This window comes from Microtus pennsylvanicus, chromosome 6 (assembly GCF_037038515.1).
Source record: "Microtus pennsylvanicus isolate mMicPen1 chromosome 6, mMicPen1.hap1, whole genome shotgun sequence".
Taxonomy (NCBI): domain Eukaryota; kingdom Metazoa; phylum Chordata; class Mammalia; order Rodentia; family Cricetidae; genus Microtus; species Microtus pennsylvanicus.
Window position 1 is genome coordinate 123,423,883 of NC_134584.1, and position 23,284 is coordinate 123,447,166.

The 23,284-nt window shown below is 45.3% G+C and overlaps 1 protein-coding gene across 4 annotated transcripts; it reads right to left on the bottom strand.

The window, feature by feature from the left end:
- Positions 1-2,062: 2,062 nt before the first annotated feature.
- Positions 2,063-23,271, bottom strand: Taf5l (TATA-box binding protein associated factor 5 like). 4 transcript variants are annotated; one of them, XM_075977646.1, is made up of 6 exons: positions 23,067-23,271; positions 13,595-13,739; positions 10,011-10,115; positions 5,846-6,570; positions 3,377-3,842; positions 2,063-2,229 (listed from the first exon to the last, which is right to left on the bottom strand). In XM_075977646.1, the coding sequence occupies exons 2-6, from the start codon at positions 13,734-13,736 to the stop codon at positions 2,216-2,218; spliced, it is 1,452 nt and encodes a 483-aa protein (XP_075833761.1). In that variant the 5' UTR covers positions 13,737-13,739; positions 23,067-23,271; the 3' UTR covers positions 2,063-2,215. The 4 variants fall into 4 exon arrangements, with proteins under 4 accessions (XP_075833761.1, XP_075833758.1, XP_075833759.1 ...); XM_075977643.1 differs by having other exon boundaries at positions 2,063-3,842; positions 23,067-23,270; XM_075977644.1 differs by lacking the exon at positions 23,067-23,271 and adding an exon at positions 22,786-22,967 and having other exon boundaries at positions 2,063-3,842.
- Between the last annotated feature and the right edge of the window lie 13 nt (positions 23,272-23,284).

The window sequence follows — 23,284 nt, forward strand, 5'->3', positions numbered from 1 at the left end:
CATGGTATCCTTAAAACATTGAGTAGTTCCTGATTTTATTTATTTTCCCAGATTTTTATTTTTTTTATTTTATTTATTTTTGTTTTTCGAGACAGGGTTTTTCTCTGTGGCTTTGGAGCCTGTTCTGGAACTAGCTCTGTAGACCAGGCTGGTCTCGAACTCACAGAGATCCACCTGCCTCTGCCTCCCGAGTGCTGGGATTAAAGGCGTGCGCCACCATCGCCCGGCTCAGATTTTTATTTTTTGAGAGGTCTTGCTGTGTACCAAGCTGGCCTCTTACAGTGATCCTCCTTCCTCTGCCTCTCAAATACTGGGAATTATATAGGTGTGTACAGTCAGGACTGGTGCAGTTTCAGGTTTGTCTGTTGTATTATATTTCAAAATATACCACATTCTTCTAAAAATTAAAAATAAACTCATACCTTCCAGTTTAACTTATCTGCAGTTTTCTTAGCATACATGAGGACTTCAATGCAGACCATCATCTCTTGGCATAAACAGAATTTGTATTTCTCTAGTAGACTAAAATGATACATTAAGCAAACCCCTCTAAATTCTGGACCTATTTTTACCCTTAGCATTACTTTTTTGTTTGTTTTTGTAGTTTATTCTTTAGACAGGATGCATTTCAGGTTAGTCTCAAATTCCAGCTCTTCCTAAATGCTGGGATTAGAGGCCACCACACCCATCCTTTTGGAATTGCTCAACAACTCGTTATTTTTGTTTTGTTGAGTTGGGTTTCTCTGTGTAACCATCCTGGCTGCCCTAGAACTTGCTCTGTAGACCAGGCTGGCCGGCCTATCTTTGCCTCCTGAATGCTGGGATTAATGGCGTGCACCATGACTGCCCAGCTCAACAATTTATTTATCTAGCTTTTAGACCTCTTATAGTTTACAATGGGATGTTTTATTTCTATTTCTTTTCTCTCTCTCTCTCTCTCTCTCTCTCTCTCTCTCTCTCTCTCTCTCTCTCTCTCTCTCTCTCTCTCACAAAGTGTCACACACCATGTACCCTTGGTCACCCTGGAACTATGTAGACCAGGCTAGCCTCAATCTCATAGAGATTTACTTTTATCTGTCTCCCAAGTGTTGGGATTAAAGGTATACACCAACATGTCTAGCTACAGTGGGACTCTCCTAGATGGTCATCTCTCATCAGCAGCTAACAACATGGGATGTATTACTGATGTAGGTAATCCAACTAGATACCAGGAGAAACATGACAAAAAGTAAATTGAACAGAATAAAATAGACCACCATACTTGCTTTGTGGCTGATCTGACCTATGCTCAGGCCATTACTGTGAAGAAAGGTGAGGCACCCTTCCAGGACCAGTGATGCACTTGACTATTCTCAAAGTATAAATTGAGAGGTCCAGGCCCCTAAAGATTCAGTGAGTCTGTAGCCCTAGCACAACCCCCAAGTGGCCTGGCTCCCGATTCAGAGCCAGGGAAAGAAACACCCTGAAAATGGGACCAGAGTCAGGGGAAGAGGCTCTTTGTTCCCAAACCTAGAGGTGGAGAAAAGTCCCCGGACCCTGAAACCAGGACCAAAAGAATATACTAAGCCTCTAGATTCAGGCATACCAAAGATATTCGCCCTGGTCCCAAAATTACAGTCAAAAAGGGTAAAAAGAACCAAAGAAAGAAACAGTTTGGCCCCAGAATCAGAGCCATCTCTGCCTGACACAAAACCAGTCAATCCCTGAACAGGGAAAAGAGATCAATCACTGAGCCCCTAGAGGGTTAGCATTCCCCCCTCAAACCCGGAAAATCCCTTTACACCATAGGGGGCAGCCAATCCCAAACTTGGAAGTCTGGTATTCCCTTCACCCCACTCAGAGGCAGCCAATCCCAATGGAATTCCCCAAGCTTCTTTCCCTATATAAACTCCCTCTTTCCCTTGCTTGGGGTTTCTCCTGTACTGTCTTGCTACTTTGGACTGACAGAGGGACCAGAGTTAACTTACAATAAAGACTCTGTTTTTGCATCAGATATAGTCTTGTGGTGATGTTTTGGGGATCCAGACTTTGGCGTAACATAAATGAGATGCCACACTTTTTTTTGGAAACTAAATACATTTTAATAGAAAACAAAATACAAAATAACTCTTTTCAGAAAACAGAAATATTTAATCCTGTCCACACCATCAGAACTTCCTCTGTCCTTAGAGCATGGTTTGACGCTTGTGAGTGTGCACTCATGATTCGCTCCGGTTCACTGAACTGGTGCTGCAGTGAGGGCGGAAGCAGATCAGAGGGAGAAAGACACCAGAAAGTCACACCCCAGAATAAGCAGTCATCAGTACTCTGAAGTCTATCCCGTGACTTACTCAAAATTACTCTTTATCATAATTTTGTTCATGGTGCTAGGGATGGAACCTTGGACAACCGACTCAAGGGCTGAGGCCCACCCTCTGCCCACCACAGCATCTCTCCAGGGGAGAGGAGGACTGACAGGAGTGCAGGCAATAAACAATCTTTCTTTCCCACCATGTTCGGCTAAGCACATTATACGGTGGCCCTTTTCCTGATACACTGGGCTACCAAAGTGTGAATTCCCTGAACCTCAAAATTCCAAGTATCATAGCCAGTGCCAGGAGTCAAACCTGCAGATACAAGCAGAGACACCTCTGCCAGTGCTAGGTTTCTTCTTCTCAATAATAATTAATTATAATAATAATAAAAAAGTCCTGGTTCTATCAGTATGGAAAAGAAAGACTGCTAGATCATCCCTTCTTTTCCTAGTTCCTGTCCCCGTTTTCCTCGAGAAGCCATAGGAGACACTGTCTACAGCTGCTACAGGGGAGTTCTGCAACTGTTCCAGTGACCCCACTGGGAGAGACAGATGCTAAAGCAAGGTGCCTGCACACAGCCAGGAGGCCTCAAGCTGAGCATCCAGCTCTCAACTGGAGTCTTGTGCACCAGGGCTGTGTTGGCTAAGTGTGTGGTAGGTGAGGGCTCTTTTGAAATCACTGATTCAGTTTTAGCAAGTCTTGGACTGTGACCAGCCCCAGCCCCACCCAGTCTGCTGCCTGAATAAAAACTTAATGTTCTTGATTCTCTTGTGTGATTCCAGTCACCAGGAGGAGGTTGCAGGCCATGAACTGGACACTCAGGACGTTGCTCATCTGTCCAGTGTACACGCCCACAAGCTCACCCGAAGAGCCATCAGCTGGTGTGTTGCAGGGCGTGCTTCTGATGTCCCAGACACGCACAGAGTTGTCCATGGAGGCAGAGGCAACCAGACCACTGTCTGGGCTAAAGGCCAGACTGGTGATACTGTCTGTGTGGCCTCTCAGTTCTTTAAAAAGTGTCCCAGAGGCCAAGTCCCACAGCTTTAACCGCTGGTCCTCACCAGCGGACGCCAAGTACTTACCGTTGGGAGAGAAGGAAAGGGCGAGCACGGGACCTCGGTGCCCTGTGAAGAGCCGCACTGAGTTGCCCTGCTGGGCACTCCACAGCCGGACAGTTTTGTCAGTGGAACCTGTAGCCAAGTAGTTTGAGTTGGGGTGGAATTTGACACAGTCCACGTCAGCCAGGTGTCCTGCATATATCCTCAGCGGGTACGTCCGATCAAAGGACCAGAGCCTGGCAGTACGGTCATGGGACCCACTGGCAAAATACAGGCTGTAGGGGCTGATGTCCACGTCCCACACAGGGTAGGCATGTCCCTGATAGAGCACAGTGTTGGTGAAGCTCCCCAGGTCCCAGTACCTGATGGACATATCTTCAGAACAAGAGAGCAGCCCCGAGTTGTCTGCAAGGAACCGTGTGCTGTATACCGGGCCACAGTGTCCACGCAGGATCTTCATCTCTGTGCCTGTATTGTCTTCCTCATTCTCCTGGAACATGGTGGGTAGGGTGGTAAAACACACAAGAAGAAAATATTTAGTGGCTTCACAATGAATATAAGCCTGAGAGAGGAAAAGGGCCGGCCTAGGAAGCAGTATCTGTCATAGAGGGCATGTCTGCCCTTCGTGGTCGCTCCAGCTGACAATGCCCAACCACAGGTCACACCAGATTGAAGAAATTACTTTTTGCGAGTCTTAATTTTTGAATGAGGATCTGACTTAAAAGCAAGCCCATGGAACATCCACTATTAATTCTGATGGGTATCTTTGAAAAGACTGACTTCTGAATTGATATTAAGTTCCTAGAGTCTCCCTAATGGAGCTCACTTTAGCCGTCAGTTCTCACTACTTTGCAAGTCAAGTTATTCACTGTTTCTATTCCATGTAATGAAACCTAGACATGCCTGGCAGTATACACCTAACCACAGCACCAAGAAAGTAAGGCAGGCAGATCCTGAGATCAAGACCAGTTGAGACAAAACGAGAGCCTGCTTTGGAGGAATCTGAAGGACTTGAGCCAAAATAAAAGCTAACTGCACAGGAACTGTAAAGCAGAGTACACAGCCTCTAACAGACCGTGAACACTGACACATGAAAGCTGGACATGGGAACTTATGTGTGCAATGCCAGTGTTTAGGAGGACCATCAAGATTTTGATATTACAGAGACTGTGGGTGGGGGGCAGAAAAACAAAGGAAAAGAAAGAACAGGAAGGTGGAGAGCCTCGAACATGTCTCCTAAAGTAACAAACCATAGACTGAGAATGACAGCAAGGCATGGTGGCGTATAGCTTTGATTCTAGCATTCAGGAGGCAGAGGCAGGCACATTTCTGAGTTTGAGGATAGCCCAGTCTCCATAGAGAGCGAGACAGTAAGGAGGGGGAGGCTTAAAACAGAGCCAAGTGACTCATGTCACCCTTGGAAATATTTCCCCCCATGAAAATAGAAGACACTTGGAGATACGTGTGCTTCCACAGCCCTTGCCCACAAGGCTGCAGCCTTTGTATAAATCCATTTCCCCTCCACTCCCTCAGAGGGAAGCTCCTGAATACTATGGTTGTGATTTTCCACTACAAGGAGTTTTAAACTAGAAGACAATCAGGATTCTTGAGTACTTGCTTTGCTGGTTCCTGCACAGGGAAAGAAGACCTTTTTAGTAGGCATTGCTTCTTCCATTAGAAAACTATTAAGGAAAAGCAAACGACTACTTCCCATTTGCATGAAACTTGAGGAAGTTAAACACTGGTATCTGTAATTACTCAAAATGGCTACTACATACATTTCAGGCTGGAAAATGCAAAAGCTTTTGGGTATTCAAGAGAAGCTGATCATGGAGGCTGTCTCTCTCAGCCCAAGTTTTTACACAATAGTGACTCTAAAGACTGAAACACAGGCCACTGTGTTTGCACTTTGATGGCCACCCTAGACTAGCCACTCCACCTGACAACAGGCTGCTGTACTGACGGAGGAGACATCACAGTTCTACAACACATGTCCCTTTTCAAAGTGGGGCTGAGAACACTCTTGGCACACAGAGCTAGGACAGGTGCTGGCGTCACCAGTGTATATTATGTTGGGCAAGCTGTAAAGCAGCCTAGACTTCTGCAGGGGAAGACAATATTCACTACTGTTTAAATGCAGACCCTTAACTAGCAATCCTGTTCCTATTGGAACCTGCACAGTGTACATCTGAGTGCACAGAACAACAAACAAGTAACGAGATCCTGAAGTCAATTTCAGCTGATGATCTGTTTAGGCTCAATGCTTTTCAGACAGTGGTAAACACTGCCTACTCATATAATGCTGAGTGTTGGAAGAAGGGCTTTAATGTGCATTTATTAGGCATGAGCAAGATCAATGGCTAAATCATCTGGCATGAGTCCAGCTCTGGTTACCTAGGAGGGGACCACTGTTTGGTGAAAACAGATCAGGTTTATTTAAGAAGAGCACTCTAACAGGAAAGAGCTACAAGAAAGAGTAAGTGGCACCCCTACCTCCTCCTCCAAAGTGTCACAGGCTAGACGGATACGAGATGTGTCCACAAGGTGGGGCTCTGATTTCAGCTTTTTGGACCGCAAGCTCCAGAGCTTTATGCAGGAATTGTCAAATCCAGCAGCCAGAAGTTTGCTATCAGAGGAGATCTCTGCAGTATTCAGCAGCTGCTCTGTGTTATAGAAGGCATAGAAGCAGATGGTGGTGAGGGAAGGAGGTCCATCCTTGACTCGCTTGATACTTTCCTGCAAGACTTCCAGGGCAGCCTCATTCTGCAGAATAGGGTTGGGCACATCTGGTGGTTCCAGGCTGCTGCTCTCACTGCGCGAGGAGCCACCACTGGCATACAGCTGGTAGTCTGTCCTCTTGGCAGGCTGCACGTCCAGGTGAATGTGCACGGCAAGCACCTTGCACAGGGCAGTGTTGTTATCGCTTTGGAGGTAGCGGATAAGGTAGTTGTAGCTATCTTCCTGGAGACGGACCACGTACTTATTGTCCAGGAATGCACGAAGTTGGAAGTTTGACAGAATGTCCTGGATGGTCTGTGTGGTTTGCAGCTGCTCAATGATGTCCTTCTGGCTTGCATTTTGTAGGAACATTCCATGGAAGCGGCTATAGAAGCTTTCTACTGTGCTTTTGGGGCCACTCTGGACCAGGTTGAGGTGGAGGTAGACAAAAAGGGGGTAGAGGAGAGGCATAACTTCATGACTGTGCTGGGAGTCAGAATCTGCAATGAGAAACAGCAAAAACTCACACCCATTAACACTGGAGAAACAAGATGCCCTCCTAGAGGCAGTAACCCAACACTTCCTGCCCACAGACTCTAGAGTCTTAAAGACTTCCCAATCAAACAAGGAAGAGCAGACTCTGAGGTTCAGTCACTGTTGGGGGATTTGGCCATGTCTTGGGCAGCTGTGACCAGACCCACAGCCCAGCATCCTTCCCAGTATTTCTCAGGTCAGAAACCCACGCCTGTGAGGGTCCTTAGATGGGTTCTAGGCAGACTGTGTTCTTCACAAAGACTTTATGTTGATAGGCTTCAAGTTAGAACTAAGTATGTTCAAAATCTTCCAGGTGGCAAGCCGGGGTGGTGGTGCATGCCTTAAATTCCAACACTTGGAAGGCAGGTAGGTCTCTGTGTCTGAGGCCAACCTGACCTATATAGTGAGCTCCCAGACTGCTCAGGGATGCAGAGTAAAAAGGCTTGTCTCAAAAAAAAAAAATCTTTTGAATGCCACTTAGCCTTGGTTCTATGAGTACTGTAGTCACGGGTAAAATCAAAGCTCATTGGCTAACCAGGCTGATTTGTCCTGTGTGATGATGACAATATGCATTTAAAGCCTTGACTTCCTTGGTGAAAAATATAAAACTTTCCTATCTTGGTGATAAATTACAAGTAAGGTATTTTCTTGTTATTGAGAACACTCATTAGTCTGAAATTTTAATGTCATGAAACTCGATAATGATAAAGAATGCTAAGCCAGGCTTTAACTGTCACAGACGGCCGGGAGAAGAGGTGCACGTGGACTAAGTATGTGTGCAAGTGAGGACAGAATGTCTAAGGGAAGGGCTCTGCAGATACAGTGAGGCAGAGGGCAGCCACCTCACAGCACAAGTACCATACAACCAAGCCAGGCCCAACTCGCTCAGAGCCACAGCAGTGTCTAGACACCTGAGGGCAAAAGTTAGCCTTAGCAAAAGCCACCGTTAACTTGAACTTTACTGCTTTTTGGGTTTTGCTTGTCTTTTACTGTAATGAGTTTGGATTTTATACAGAAACAGAAAGGTTTCAAATTTAGTGTAATGTTTGTTCATGTTGAAGTAAGTTGAATAAAAATGTAACCTAGTACCTATGCTCTGTTAGCCTATTTTTAAAAACCGTGAGCTGTTCCACAGCAGGGATCTAGATAAACACCAGATGTGACCACGAAAATGTGCACTAGCACAACTCCAACCCAACGCAATGTAAGGCTTCACTGAAAAAGTAGTCCAGGCTGTAATAAAATTCTTAAAAACTATTCTATACCTCCATGACTCAAAACTACATATTGTTACTGGGTCATCCTAGAATCATCTATCATGGAGCAGACCACAACCACAATGGGAGCGCACATGTGTGGCCTTCACCGGTCAGGATATTCTGCAAAGACAGCACACGTGGCAAATCTCACACCACTGCCTCGCAAGGACTCCATCTAAATACAAGCTGAATGAATGAGAGGCAGGCTGGAAGAAATCCCTCACTGTAACGGTAAGAAAACTCTACCATAGAGCAACAGATATAACCATTTAAAACTGAATAAACCAAAGCTAGTTAGGAACAACCTTTATTATCTCCACATACTTTTTTACTACAACTATAACCCTTATCGGGCTGGAGAGATGGTTCAGTGGTTAAGAGCATTGCCTGCTCTTCCAAAGGTCCTGAGTTCAATTCCCAACAACCACATGGTGGCTCACAACCATCTGTAATGAGATCTACTGCCCTCTTCTGGCCTTCAGGCATACACCCAGACAGAATATTGTATACATAATTAATAAATAAATATTTTTTAAAAAATATAACCCTTATCATAAAAGTCCGTACCCTTGGAAGTGTTAGGATTATATCACTGGATCACCTACCCAGTTCTATTCTGAGATATAATAGAATCTATCCTTTCAGTTCAAAGGTAATAGATACTTTTTAACTAAATCTTTACTTTCTATAACAGTTTGACCCTCATCCCAAACACTACACCATGTAAATATAGGTTTATTATGCGAGTCAAGTAACACAGGATGACTGTACACACAGAATGGATGGAGACTTTATTTTGGTCAGTTTCTTCATACGAATTTTTGTCATTAGATTAACACAAGGACATTCACTCGAGGGGGGAGTTATCAAAAAATTTAAAGTTTTTAATTTGTATTAGTGTGTGTGAACATGTTCACGCACGCATGCAACCTACATCTGTGTGGGTGCCCATGGAGGCTAGAGGTGGGTCCCTTGGAGATGGGTTACAGGCAGCTATGAGCTGCCCAAATTGGGTGTTGAGAACCAAGCTCGGTTCCTATGGAAGAATAATATGGGCTTTTAACTGCTTACGGAGCCCGCCATCTCTCCAGTACCCAAAGTATTTACTTTTAGGTTAATCACTGGGTTTTTATTTATTCAGTTATTTACTTATTTTTATTTATTTATTTTGGAGACAGGGTTTCTCTGTGTAGCTTTGGAGCCTGTCCTGGAAATTGGCTGGCCTTGAACTCACAGAGATCTGCCTGCCTTTGCCTCCCAAGTGCTCGGATTAAAGGCTTGTGCCACCACTGCCCAGGGCTATTTTTCTAAACACAGCTTTTAGATATTTGTCTATTTTTTGGGGGGGGTGGGTAGTGGTGGCATATGCCTAAATGGCTCTTTCCACCCCCCCCCCCGGGTTTTTCTCTGTAACAGTCCTGGCTACGTAGGAACTTACTTTGTAGACTAGGCTGGCCTTGAACTCAGAAATCCGCCTGCCTCTGCCTTTTGAGTGCTGGAATTAGAGGCATGGACCACTACCAGTGGGTTAAATGGCTCTTCTTAAAGTAACCATCTTTATTTAAAAACTCATATTAATGCCTAAGAAGCAAATGAAGACATATCCACTGATTTTGTGTCTCTGTGTCATTCTATCTATGGCCTGCCTAAATGGGAACAGCTAACTTCTTTATCCGACTCATGAGCACTACTCTGAACGATGATGTACATTTCAAACCCATTTCACTTAAAGGATGCTTTTCTCCATTGCTAATTTGTCTTTCATTTATACACAAGTCAAACCAAAGGTCACCGGCAAACAGTAAATAGAAACACACAGAGCTCTCTCTATCCTTGTGAACTTCAACCTCAAGATCTAACTCTCACAGAAATTCCATTTGCACACAAGAACTGCGTTAAAAGTGTGGTGGTGCAAATGTTTAATCATAGCACTCAGGAGGCAGAGGAAGGAGGATCTCTGAGTCTGAAGTTAGCTTGGGCTACAGAGCAAGTTTTGGATAGCTAGGACTACACAGAAATACTTGTCTTGAAAAAACAAACAACCACTGAACAAAAAAGTACCTGACTCTCTAGAATCTAACACTATGCTTGTAATACAAGAGGTTCTGAGGACACCTACATTGTTTGGTTTCTTAAAAAGGACTTACCAGTGAGAAAGCTTCTCAGTCGTCCAAACTGTACTTCATATTGTTGGGGTTCTGCCTGGCAAGGGGCTGCAGACACTGCATTGGCACAACCAGATTCTGATTGGACTAAAGAGGAAGACACACAAGACAGAGGCAGGAAGGTAGTTACTATCTATACCATGCAGCAGGAAGGACACAAGGCATGGAGTCCAATGGCATCTCTAAGTAAGATGTTCTAGGGTCTCGGTAGACTGGGGCAGATTGACAATACTTGTTTGTCTCCCTACTCTCCTGATACTCCATAAAACTAGGGCAGAGGAATAAAAGCTAGAAAGCGTAAGATACCTTAAGTGAAGAGAGGACAGGCACACAATATTCCTAAGATTTACCTAGAAATGTCTAACCCATGTTGGCATGTTACGGTGTGTTATGACCTGGGTTCGTCAATTTGAGAGGTCACACTTCCAGTTCAGAGAAACAGTCTTTGTTTCTGATCATATCTTCTATTTTTCTGAGATTCCTGATTTCAAAGTTGGATCTTCTGAAAATCATTTAATCTTTTCTCTATATTTCATCCTTTTTCTTTACTAACAGGAAGGTTTCTTTATCTTTCAATCCCCCCCATCCCCTTTTGTTTTCTAGACAGGGTTTCTCTGTGTACTACTGGCTGTCCTGAACTTGCTCTGTAAACCAGGCTAGCCTTAAACTCAGACATCCCCCTGCCTCTGCCTCCTGAGTGTTGGGATTAAAGGTGTGTGCCACCACACCTAGCCTAACTTTCAACCTTTTTGTTGATTTTTCCTTTATTTTTTCCAAAGGAGAAAACAGTTATTTTTGCTCACAATCCTTTTTATCATTAGCTATCTGGCATTTAAAAATATTCTCAAAATGTTCTTTCTTCAAGAGCAGCATTATCTTCTTGTCTTCAAACTATGATATGGACAGCTGTCAAGAGAAACATTTCCCCCAGAGCTTTATGGCCCTGGGTGTGAAAAAGAGCACCATAGGGATAATGGGAATATAGCTGATCACTTAGGATGGTAGGAATAGTTTCCCAAAGAGTGTCTTTGGTCTGCAGTCCCGGGCAGGTCATAATCCATCAAACCGTTATTCACTAGCTTTCCTGGGGAATTAGGTTGGCTGCAGTGTTTTGGGTAGCTGACAGGAAGAGAAGCCTGGGGCCTTAATGTTTAGCATGTAAACATGCACTTTTTTGACTTTATACTTTTTTTTTCCTGATAGGGTCTCGTTATGTAGCCCCAGCTGACTTGGGAATCTTAATCTTTCTGCTCCTGGTGCTGGAATTATAGGAGTATGCCATCACACTTAAGCCTGAGTTTATGCTTCCTAAAGAAGAAACTCAAGCTTTCTGCACTATCCAGTGTAGAGTCTACACCATTTTGTTCTCGATTCCTATTGTTACTTAAAGGCAAACTTTCACACAATGTCTAGAGTCATTGATGCTCTATAAATAGAGAAGGTTGCCCTCAAACTCCTTGCAGGAGGTACCCATTTAGGTACCAACCTTGACTTCCAGATGGAAGCTAGGGGCCAAGGGCTAAGCTGTCTTCTTTATATCACATCTAGCCACTATTATGTGGATGGAGGGATGGTAATGAACACAGTAGAACTGAAGGAATCAAAACATGGTGCACAGAAAAGGGTGTGAAGAAGAGTTCCTGCCCTCCAGCAGGTGCTCTTTCCCCTTCATCAGTCAAAACCCTTCAGATTCCTGGTTACCCTCTGACTATGCTGATTTTTGGCTAGTGTATCTAATTCTAACTTGGACCCTTTAGCAATACTTAGCACCCAGTCAAGGTCCTGAAATCTATCTCCAGATCTCACATGTCTTCCTTTAACCTGACAGGAGTGTTCCTTATAATTCCTCAGAAAATAGATCATTCCTTCTGCTATTGGCTAATCTGACCATAAGGTGGGGAGTACCAAGCTTTTGGCAAGACCTGCTTGCCCTGCCAACCTAGTGTAAATGATTATTTCCTCTACTTCCTGACCCTAAGGTTCCCTGCCAAAGCTCAGTCCACCATGGCCCTTTACAGCTGTACTTCAGCATGGACTCCCAGCAGCTGGAATCTGAGCAAGTTCTAGGGTTGTTACCATCTGGCCTAAAGCACATGTGCAATGAAAGCCTGCAAAGAGAAGACCAATGATTCAGATCATTCATGAATCAGAAAATCCAGGATTCAATAGCACAATCAGCCCACTTCAACTTCTCCATTCCGGCTGGCCTCTTGAAAACAAGCCACTGCATCTAAACTGCAGAGGTACTTTCTCTTCTTCCCACAAAGGCAGAATTATTGCTCAGGGTTCTATGCATGTATGCTGAGCACTCCAAAAAATTGTGGCAGTTCCTAAGAGATTACTCTAAACCTGGTAAGTGGAGGAGCCCACTAGAGACAAGTTGATAACTGCTCACCAGGATATCCCCGAGGAGCTCAAACAGGGAACAGCCAGGTATCTCTTAAAAGGAACATGGAGGTAGACTGCTGAGTTTCTGATACTCCTCTATGAAGTCAAGGACCTCTTCAGGTTTCAAACATTTCATCACTTTCTCCATAGCAAAGGCAGTCTGCCCTAAAGCAAATCAGGCCACTGAGTGACAGCGCTGTGAAGAGGAACCACGGGGTCTGCTGCTGCTAGGATGGAGCAGGAGCCATCCGTTCAAGGAAAGCACAAGTCCAGGAGCAAAGAAGGGAGAAGCTGCCCCTCTGGATATGTGAAGGAAGCCAGAGCAGGGCCACATAAACAATGAGAACTCTATACCAACAGCCATTAGTGTGTCCTTTGCAAACACCTAATTTACTGAAATACATCAAACCACCAGTACTGTACAGAAATTCAGTATAAGAAAACCGGCTAGGCCTAGTGGCATATACCTGAGGCTGAGACTTGCTGAGAGTTCAAGGACAGTCTGGGCCTTGTGAGAATCCATTTCACAAAAACCAGAGGGAGATGGAAGGACAAAAAACCTGTATCATAAACCCTGAACTCATAGGAAAGCTAGGTGACAACCTTTGCGTATGGTAACAATGACTTGATACTCCCGATGGAGCCACCCTTCCTTCCTTTTTTAAAATTGCCCGATGGCTGTTTAAGACAGCTTCACTCTGTAGCCTAGTCTAGCTTGGATCTCACTCTGTAACCTAAACTGGTCTCAAGCTTATGACAACTCTCCCATTTTGGCCTCCCAAGTGTTGGGATTAAAGGTCTGAGTCATTATGTCTAGCTCTGAAATATGATTTCAAAATGAAATTTAAAAATTTCGGAAGTGCTTATGATAACAGTATTTCCAACTGTCAACCCTGCAGAATGCAATCACTTTATAGACTGACTTCTAGGAGCAAAGCTCTATGCTAGCAGAGTCTTGAGGGGTAAAAAGGTTGCACGTACCATCAGGTACATATAAAAGAATCGTGACGCTCTGAGGAAGGTTCAGAAGTCCAGTGAGCACAGTTCTGAAGGACAGGAAAGGCCTAGAGGCCAGAGACACTAAGAGTTGCTCACTGAGGCTTGGTAGCCTACCCTTTGCTGAGAACTTATGTGGGCACTGACAGCTCCTGTTCAGGCCAGTCACAGGACCCTGGTACCTGTGAGGTTGGCTGCCATCTCCTCAGGAGTCTGTGATAGTCTTAGGCCTTGCTTCAAGGGGCCTTCTGAGTCCATGTACTGCCGGCGTTTGAGGTAGCAGGACACTGCCACCTGAACCTGCTCCGTGCGCCCTCGTTTCATGACCTGTGGGAAAGGAACACAGGAAGCGGACTGTAAGGGACGGCAGAGCTATCACACAGCTAGAAAGATGGATACTGAAATGACCCAGTGAGGACACAAGCCTGGCATTCTGTTCCATTTCATGTTTTTCCAAAGGCCATATAGCCAGCCTCACTGATGGGAAACAGAGACAGCACGGGTAACACATCCTACAGATTACTCCCAATAACACTGTTATTCAACCAGCTCCATGAACCTTTTCATTAGTGCACCTAGCACCAAGCAGGCAGGCCTAGTTTGAATATCAGGCTATTTCTACTGCTCTGTCAGAGCTATTCATTAGTAGCGAACCTGTTAAAAGCTCTAGAAGGGGGCAGCGTTAGAACAAAGGCCCGAGAAACCAACAGACTGGGTAAGTAGATGCAGACAAGGTAAGAACCTAGTAAGGGAGTTTTTTTTTTTTTTTTTTGGTGGCTCCAGGGATGGAACCTAGAGCCTTGCAGAAGTCAGGTGAACACTCGACCATCGAGCTGTATCCCCCACCCATAGCTCGTTCACTCCTTCTTTTTTTGAGACAGGTTCTTACCATGTAGTGATGGCTGGCCTGTCACTCGATTTGTAGTCCAGCCTGGCCTTAAACTCAGAGATCCACATGCCTCTGCCCTCCAAGTGCTGGGAATAAAGGTGTGTGCAACCATACTCAGCATAAATAAAGTTTCTCGAGATAGGGTTTCTCTGTACAGCCACTGTGGCTGTCCTGGAACACACTTTGTAGACCAGGTTGGCCTCAAACTCAAGGAAATCGACTTGCCTCTGCCTCCGAGTGCTGGGATTAAAGGTGTCACTGCAGCTTATATATCTTAATAGTCAAGGAGAGGTGGCACCCTTTTGGGAATAGTGGCACCTTTAATTCTAGCACTCGGGAGGCAGAGGCTGGTGGATCTCTGAGTTCCAGGCTAGTCTAGTCTTCACAGTGAATTCCAGGACAGCCAGGGCTACACAAGAAATTCTGTCTTGAAAAAACAAATGCTTTCTTCAAAACTTTATTTTTTAACAAAATGTGCATGAGTGTTTTGCCTGAATGCTGTATGTCTATGTACTACTTTTCTGTCAGGTACCCATAGTGGCCAGGAGAGAACTAGAGTCACAGATGGCTGTAAGCTACCATATGAGTGCTTCGAGTCAAACCCAGACCTCTGGAAGAGCATCCAGTGCTCTTAACCTCCAAGCCATCTCTCCAGCTGTTATGTTTTTTCTTTAAATACTTTTCAAGACTTAACCTCTAATTGTTATCCATCTACAAATCCTTTGAGTGTATTATGCATGATTAGCCAAGCACATTTTCCCTGCTTATTTGACTAACACACTGCTTCCAGAGTAATCTGTAAATGTCTCTTCCCCTCTAAACTGATTTGTGAGATACTCTGAAGACCAACTCTCCAATTTCTTGAAAATCACATAGCAAGGGAAACAGAGAAGGCTGGAGTCACATGGACCAAAGCATATGTATGTTTATTTTTTATTTTTATTTATTTATTTTTTTTTCGAGATAGGGTTTCTCTGTGGCTTTGGAGCCTGTCCTGAAACTAGCTCTGTAGACCAGGCTGGTCTCGAACTCACAGAGATCCGCCTGCCTCTGCCTCCCGAGTGCTGGGATTAAAGGCGTGCGCCACCATCGCCCGGCAAAGCATATGTATGTTACAAACTGTTTCTAACCCTGGATTATCACAAAGTCCAAGACAGCACAGAAAGGAGGGCAATGGCTGTAATTTGGTTATCTAACAAAGCATGAATAAATTTCCAATACTGACATTCCTTTTCATGATGATTTATTATTCTTTTAGTGTATTGATGAGCTATTTTAATTATGTTTCCTTTTTATTGCTAGCACAAGGGCTCTGATATTTTGAGAGATCTCTCTTCCTGTCCATTAATGAAGCCAAAAATAATTGTTTCTCTGTGGCCACTATTCAATATAACCATTCATTCTGATGCACCAGTGACTCTCTGGCTTACCTAGCTATATAAGAATCCCGGCAGTGTGTTTACGTGTATAAATAAGTAACCCCAGTCTTGGAGATTCTGATTGGGGGTGGGGGACCAAATACATACAGCAGCAGTGACTCTATGACCCTTTCCAAGTGTAGTTCAATCAAGACAGTCAAGACACCCAGCCTTGGCCACATCACACTATACATACCCGATGATAATCTCTTCCAGAGTGCCTAGCTTCAAACCCTACTAAACTAGTCCAATTCTACACTTAAAAAAACTAAGATCTTTCCAGATTTTTCACTGTGACCTTTTGGTGACGTGGAACTATGTACATGTACCCATGTGAATTTACAGTATTCCCATCAAGCAAGCCCTTTTCCCCTGACCCCCCACTCCCGAACATGGTTTCTCTGTGTAGTCCTGGCTGCCTGGAACTCACTCTGTAGATCAGGCTGGCCTCGAACTCAGAGATCTGCCTGTCTCTGCCTCCTGAGTGCTGGGATTAAAGGTGTGTGCCACCAATGCCTTGCTCCAATCAAGCCCTTCTGACAGGAAAAGAACACTGCCTGTGAGACACTAGACAACCACTCAGAGAGCAGACCGTGAGATGAGTGTTCTCGAAATAGGACGTTACTTATGTGCCTACAGATGTCTCTACAGGCGAGGGAGGAGATGCTAAAGCTGCAAAGAAAACAGCTGCCAAGGCCCAAATTTACAATCTAAACTTCCAACCTAAATTTATAACCCAAACTTATATTCCAAATTTATAAGAAGTGAAGGAAGGAGGATCAAGTCTAGCTCAGGCTACATAAAATGCAGCTTAGTTTTGTTTTAAAACTAAAACAAAACACAAATAGGAAAGCTCAGCTACATTTGCAATTGAGAAAACTTAGTTTGTAAATACTAACGTCAATGAATTTACCCACACTAACAGGTTGAAGTGGGGATTGTTTGCATGCAACTCTGCCTTTACTATAAGAGACCCTGATGGCAGGAGGTTAAGCCAGCTTCTGGGCAAAGGACCTCAAGGCAAGAATTCAGCAGGAATTGTGTTTATAGCCCACATGGAACATAAATACCACAGATATGATCCAACCAGCTTAGCTGGTTCTATTCTGATGCACATATTTCAAGAAAAATAATGAAAGAATCCCTCAGAGCAATTGGCTTTCCATGGTAAAATATCCATAAATGGACACGTGGGGGGTGGTGCCTTAAAATAGAACCAAGCCTCTTAAGACTCAGATGAGACTTACACTGCAATTTTGAGGTACCTGCCCAGTTTTCCAGCACATTAATAAAACAATAAAATAAAGGGATTTGGATATAATTATACAATCTTTTGTTAAAATTTCCAGACTTCTCAGTTTTCAATTCACACAAAACTGATGCCAAATACCGTTTTCTTCCTGTATCTTAATGAATGCTTCTGTTCCACTAACACTCAACAAAGTAGCAATGTAAAATCTTATACGATCGCTCCAGGTAATCACCAGGAAGGACAAACTGCAGACTTTTCTTACACTTCCCTAAAATGAGGATGTTGGAGCAGGGCCTGGAAAAACCTGGTCCATCATTATACACTGCATCTGTTCTCACCCACTTACTGTCAAATACAGGGGTAGAGAACATACCAATCTGCTAAGACAAGCCAAGTAGTAACCACTCAGCTCTGTGAGATGCCAATATACTACTATATAGACATAGTTCATTCCTTTAGAATGGAAGCTTCAAATAAAATGTGTTCAAGGTAAATTCAGGGACGCTAACTTTACACACCTCTCGAATTAGCTCTGGAAGAGTTGCTGACCAAGGGCCAGTTTTGGGGGTATGGAGGGCTGAGTATTTTTTCTAATTGTGAATTTATGCTTTAAAAAGTCTAAAAGTTTTTGTTTGAGATGTCAAATAAAATACTTGCTAAAGACTCAATCTAATTTAATCCTCCCACCCCCATTTTGTTAGGTTTTGATTTTTGACAGGGTCGCCTGTAACCCAAGTTGACCCTACAGTCTCTGAAGATGACCTTGAATTCAGGCTCTCCTGGCCTAACCTCCTAAGTACCGGAATTAACAGGTACCTGCAATCCCGTGGAACAAAAGACTTATCCAAAAGGTCACCAAAGTGGACCCCACCCAGTATTTGCATTGTCACGAGAGCATTTTCAATTAGCTCTGTGAAAAAATGAATCAAAGTTGAAAAATAACTGAGACACACTATGTAGTTTCAGTGACATCTCATGGAATTGAAAAACCTTGTTTTTTCCCCTTCAGACCATGTCTCATGTATCCCAGGCTGACTTTAAACTCACTGCATGTAACCCCCGAGTAGTGTATGAACTTCTGGTTCTCTCTCCCTCCAAGCAGAACTGTCTTTCAAAGTGATTCTTTGCTCAAATATTCCAATATTCTTCTACAGTAGTTGTGCCTTCTCCCAAGGTATCCTTAAGAAATAAAAGATCTTGTTCGGTGGTGATGGCCCATGTCTCTAATCTCAGTACTCAGGGAGGCAGAAGCAGGTGGATTACTGTGAGTTCTACGCCAGCCTGGTCTACAGAGTTCCAGGACAGCCAGAGATGCACAGAGAAACCTGTCTCGGATCAAAACACCAAAAATAGAAAGGAAGAAATAAAGGATCTTGCAAATGAGGCTACAGTCAGGGTTCAGAATGAAAAACCTGGAGTTTTGGTGGTGGTATCTATGAAGTTCATACTTAGAAACCACAACACCCAACAGACATCAGTAACAATTTTCTTAAGCTGGAGAGATGGCTCAGAGGTGCTCTTCCAGAGGAGCAGGGTTCAATTCCTAGAACCTACAAGGCAGGTCACAACTGTCTGCAATTCTAGTCCCTGGGATGTCTAACACCCTCTTCTGGCTTTCAAGGGCAGTGCATGCATGTTGTGTGCAGATTTCATACACATAAGTTGATTTCTTTATCACCACCTTCAAGATTTCAACATCTCCTCTGGTCAACTAACCTTGTCTCCAACATCCTAACCTAGCGATTCCACATCAGTCTCCTTATGAGCTGCTGAAAGACTGTGTCTCCTCACCTTAATGGGAGTTTTTCCTTTCCCTTTATGGTCCCATGACTGCTGAATTCGGCCTTTGTGATACCCTAAAACCAATGTATGTCTCAAACTGGAACAAATCATCCTACCTCAGCCTCCTCCTACTTAACTTAATGGCGCTATTACCCATCATTAAAACAAGAAATCTAGTTATACTCTTTAATACCCTGACCCCTTTAAGAAATCTCTAATTCCTATATTAAATGAATACTTTCTAGACAGAATCATTTGCACCTTCTGCTCACCGCACAAAGCACTTTTCAACTGGACTATCCCAATATCCGCCTACCTCTAAGTTCTCTTGCTCCAGGGCAGGCTGTTTACCACCACTATTCTCCAGAGGGGAGTCTACCCAGAGAAGGTTTTATTTTTTCCCTTCTCTCTCTCTGTTTTTAAGACAAGGTCTCACAATGAAGTCCTGGCTAGCCTAGAACTTGCTTTGGAGACCATGCAGCCCTTGAACTCAAAAAGATCTGCTCCCAGGTACGGGATTAAAGATGTGCATCACCACCATGTACAGTGGGAACGTATTCTTAACTTTTAAACCAACATGAAAAAGAAAGGGAGTCACTAGGTACGATGGTACACGCCTGTAATCCCAATCCTAGGGTATGCGGACATAGGCCAGCATGGGTAGAGAGTCAAACTGTTCGTTTATGATGGAGGAAAAAAAAATAGTGATGTGAAATAGCTTGTGATGATGTCCTTTCACTTCAACACTCAGAAGGCAGAGGCAGGTGGATCACTGTGAGTTCGATGCACACAGACAAGCAAGGACAGTATTGGAGCAGTAGCTGAGAGCTTACATTTTGCCCACAAGTTGGAAGCAGAGAGACGGACTTTTGAAAATCAAGGACAACCCTCAGTGACACACCTTCTAATCCTTCCCCAGGTTGACAATTTCACCAAGGACCAAGCACTTAAATACAAAACCAACACTGGGTATGGTTAGTCCTGGCTTGTAGGAATGCACACCTTTAATCCTAGCACTCAGGAGGCAGGCCAACCTGGTCTACAGAGGGTAGCCAGGAAAACCAGAACAGCCAAGGCTATGGAGAGATCCTGTCTCAAAAACAAAACAACAACAAAAACTCCACACAAACACAAATCTATGGGGCCAATCATCACTCAAACCACCACATACATAAAACTTCACCGGCAGAGAAGGGCATGCCAATATACGTATCAAACTGTGGTACAATTTTGTTCCAACTATATATACACATCTTAAAACACCAGTATCTATGACCAACAAACTATTATGGATTATCAAATTCTCTGTTCCACCTGGGCAACAGGACACATCTTTAACCTCAGTGCTGAGGAGGCACAGATGGGGACACTGTTGCAAATGAGTCCCAGGTGAGCCCAGCTATATATACAGTGTGACCCTGACTCAAAACAGTCAAAATAAACAAGACATGCAACTGACTTTCCAAAGCATTTTGCTTTATGTACCAAGTCACCACATACAACTTTATAAGTTCTTTTTCTTGGGGGGGGAGGCGGTGTAAATAGTGTGTGTGTGGGGGGGAATAGAGATTAAACCTGCAGCTCCCCACATGCTAGGCAAGCATTCTATCACTAAGTTATCCTGGGAGTCTTCACAGCATTTCCTGAATTTTCAACTCCATACACGCTGTTCTTGCTGGAGGTCTTAGTCCACACTATATTGGCCTTTTCAAGACAGGGTTTCGCTGTGTAGCCATGGCTGTCCTGGAACTTTGTCTGTAGACCAGGTTGGCCTTGAACTCAGAAATCTTCCTGCGTTTGCCTCGCAAATAGGAGCGCTGAATTAAAGGTGTGTGCCACTACCGCCGGCCAATAAGCACCTTTTCATTCTTCGGTTACAGTATTTTTTTCCTGAGTCAGAGTTCTTGTTATATAGCCCACGATGGCCTTAACTCTGTACATAGCCAGCCTGATCCTGAATGTTCTAACCTCCTGCCACTGCCTCCATTGCACCTGGACCACAAGAATAAACTGCTGTTTCCAGATTGTTTTCTGTGTACTATGTGTGCGCTGTGCCTGTGCTCTCTGAGACGTGACCCCAGCAGTCATCAGCAAACATTTCTTTTCTGTTGTTGTTAACTGATTTGGTGGGGTGAATTAAAGCCCCAAACCAGTACACTGGGCTTGCTTCAGCATGGTATGCCTTCCTGAAGAGCATCTTGGTGTTGGAGAAACAATCAAGTGTGCCTGGGGGCAGAGACCACAACATGAAATGACAGCCTCTAATCACAGGGAGACTTCTCAGAGAAACCAGCCTTCTAACCTGCTACATGACAAACACCAAAAAAAGGGTTTTTAGGAAAGACTACTGTCTAGAATAACACATAGTTTATTAATGCCTTGTTTGAGTGGTCTCTAAGCTTCGAAAATCAGATTTAAAAAATCTGTGGTGGGTTGTGCTGGTGCACGCCTTTAATCCCAGTACTTGGGTGGCAGAGGCGGTCGTAACTCTTTGGGTTCAAGGTCAGCCTGGTCTACAGGGAGTGCCAGGACAGGCTCCAAAGCTGCAGAGAAACCCTGTCTCAAAAAACCAAAGAAAAAAAAGCCTGTCTACACTAAGTTAGATACAGAGGAAGGGATGGCCTTCTCTATTTCAACCCAACACCACTCTACTACGTCCTTTCTAAAGAGACCACGTGTTGTACTAGTTTGAAAACTTACTGTTGTCATTGGTGCGAAGGACGAAAAAATAAAACCCTACGGCGTTATTTTGAGGTTGCTCTGAACTGCCTGTTTACCCACGATTCGGTCTCACTTTATTGGGGGTTCTGCAGGCACGCTCGTCTTTCACGTAGGCTCTGGCCAATCCCTCTCCAATGGATGGAGGCACCTCACAACTGCTCGCCTGGCTTGATGCTCTCAGCCTGGATGTGTCGTCTTCCCATGGCTTCCTAGTCTTTGCTTAGAGCACCATCACAGTATGTGACATCACCGTGGTCCCCACATTGCCATCGATAACTAACGTTGATTTGACATATTCCATTGCTAGACACTTCTTAGCCACTTCCCACATACTACCTGCTTTTGTCCTCCCAACTCTATTGGGCACGTACTATTTTCCAGACGGGAAAGCAGAGCCGTCTAGCTCCCGGATGAGAACCCAACCATCTGGATGCAGTGTCTGAGCCTGCACTCTTTACAGCACCCCACGCTCCTACTGAGCGCACCCTGGAGTCCTAGGGGAGCACAAAGGCAAACACTCATTGAGAACGAACACTGGAAGCTAAGCGCTTGAGATGCTGATGGCTATGGGGAAGAAAGTGACTTCAAGTACGGTGCATCACACAAGATCAAGCTAAAACAAGTCAGAAAAAAGCTGAGTCCCTTCCTCTATCCCGTGTCTTCCACAGATTCTTGCAGAAACAACGGAAATTATCAGTTACCGAGCAGTCAGGAGAGCCTTTTCACCTCTCTTCGGAGGGACAGAAGTACACAACTCGCAGTTGGAAAAGACTGTTCCAAAACACGTAAACCTAATTTGTTACTGATGGCAAAACACTCAAGGCACAAGCTGACTTCTGTTTTTCTGGCTATATTAAGCTTTATAATTCACAGAACAAGGTTCCCATATGTGTGAATACATACTTAGACCAAGTCTCTGTGGGTCCAGAACTCACTTTGTAGACCAGATTGGCTACGAATTCGCAGCAATCTTTCTGCCTCAGCCTACAGAGTGCGCCACCAGTACCGGCCGAGTCTTGTCTGAAATCACCATCCCATTTTACAGGAGGAGAAACTGCGGCAGCGAGCGAGCTCACACGGCTGCAATCCTCGTCTCTGCGGTCACCAACTCCATCCGTGACATTCCGCCCCTCCGAGTTTCAGCAGCCACGAAGTCTTGAACCCGGAGCAGGCGGACTCCCTTCCCACTTCACTTTCCCCGCAGGGCCCGCCAGGCTGCAGCGGGTCACCAAACGCCCGGTCCCGGCAAAGCCCCGAAACCATCCACCTGCGGGCCAGCCCGGGGTCGGAGCCCGGGGAAAACTCACTCACCTCTAGACGCCGGAGTCAGAGCGCCTGCGGGGTCCGCGGGGCGGCGACTCCCGGCGGCAGGCGCGAGCCAGCCCTCTGCGGGCCACTTCCGCCGAGCGCCCCCGTGAGCTCGCGGTCGGCTCGGCGCGAGGGCGCCCGGCGGGGCCGCGGGGTCTCCGGGAGCGTGCGGCCGGGGCCGCCACGTGCGGGGTCGCTCGGGCCCGCGCGCGCGCGCCCGCCCCAAGCCCCTCCCCCGCGCCCCCTCCCCTCCCCCTCCTGCCCCGCGCCCCGCCCGCACTCACTGAACATCCCAAGGCGGCTCCCGCTGCCCCGCCGCCGCCCCGGCACCGGCTGCTTCCGTAACGGGTGTCCCGCCCGAGGACTCCGTAGCGCGGCCGGCTCGCGGGGTCCCCGCACCCTACGTCCCACCGCGCCGCGCCGCGGTTCTTGGCGGCCGCCCCATGACCGCCTGACGGAGCGGGCACGCCGGGCTAGGCCGCGGACGCGCGACGCCGCGGCC

Excerpts from the sequence above, each read along its gene's own strand:
- Taf5l (XM_075977643.1), bottom strand. The coding sequence starts at position 13,736 with ATGAAACGAGGGCGCACGGAGCAGGTTCAGGTGGCAGTGTCCTGCTAC. Across the intron at positions 10,116-13,594 it reads GATGGCAGCCAACCTCACAG|TCCAATCAGAATCTGGTTGT; the intron begins GTACCAGGGTCC and ends CTTCCTCTTTAG. Across the intron at positions 6,571-10,010 it reads ACTGAGAAGCTTTCTCACTG|ATTCTGACTCCCAGCACAGT; the intron begins GTAAGTCCTTTT and ends TTCTCATTGCAG.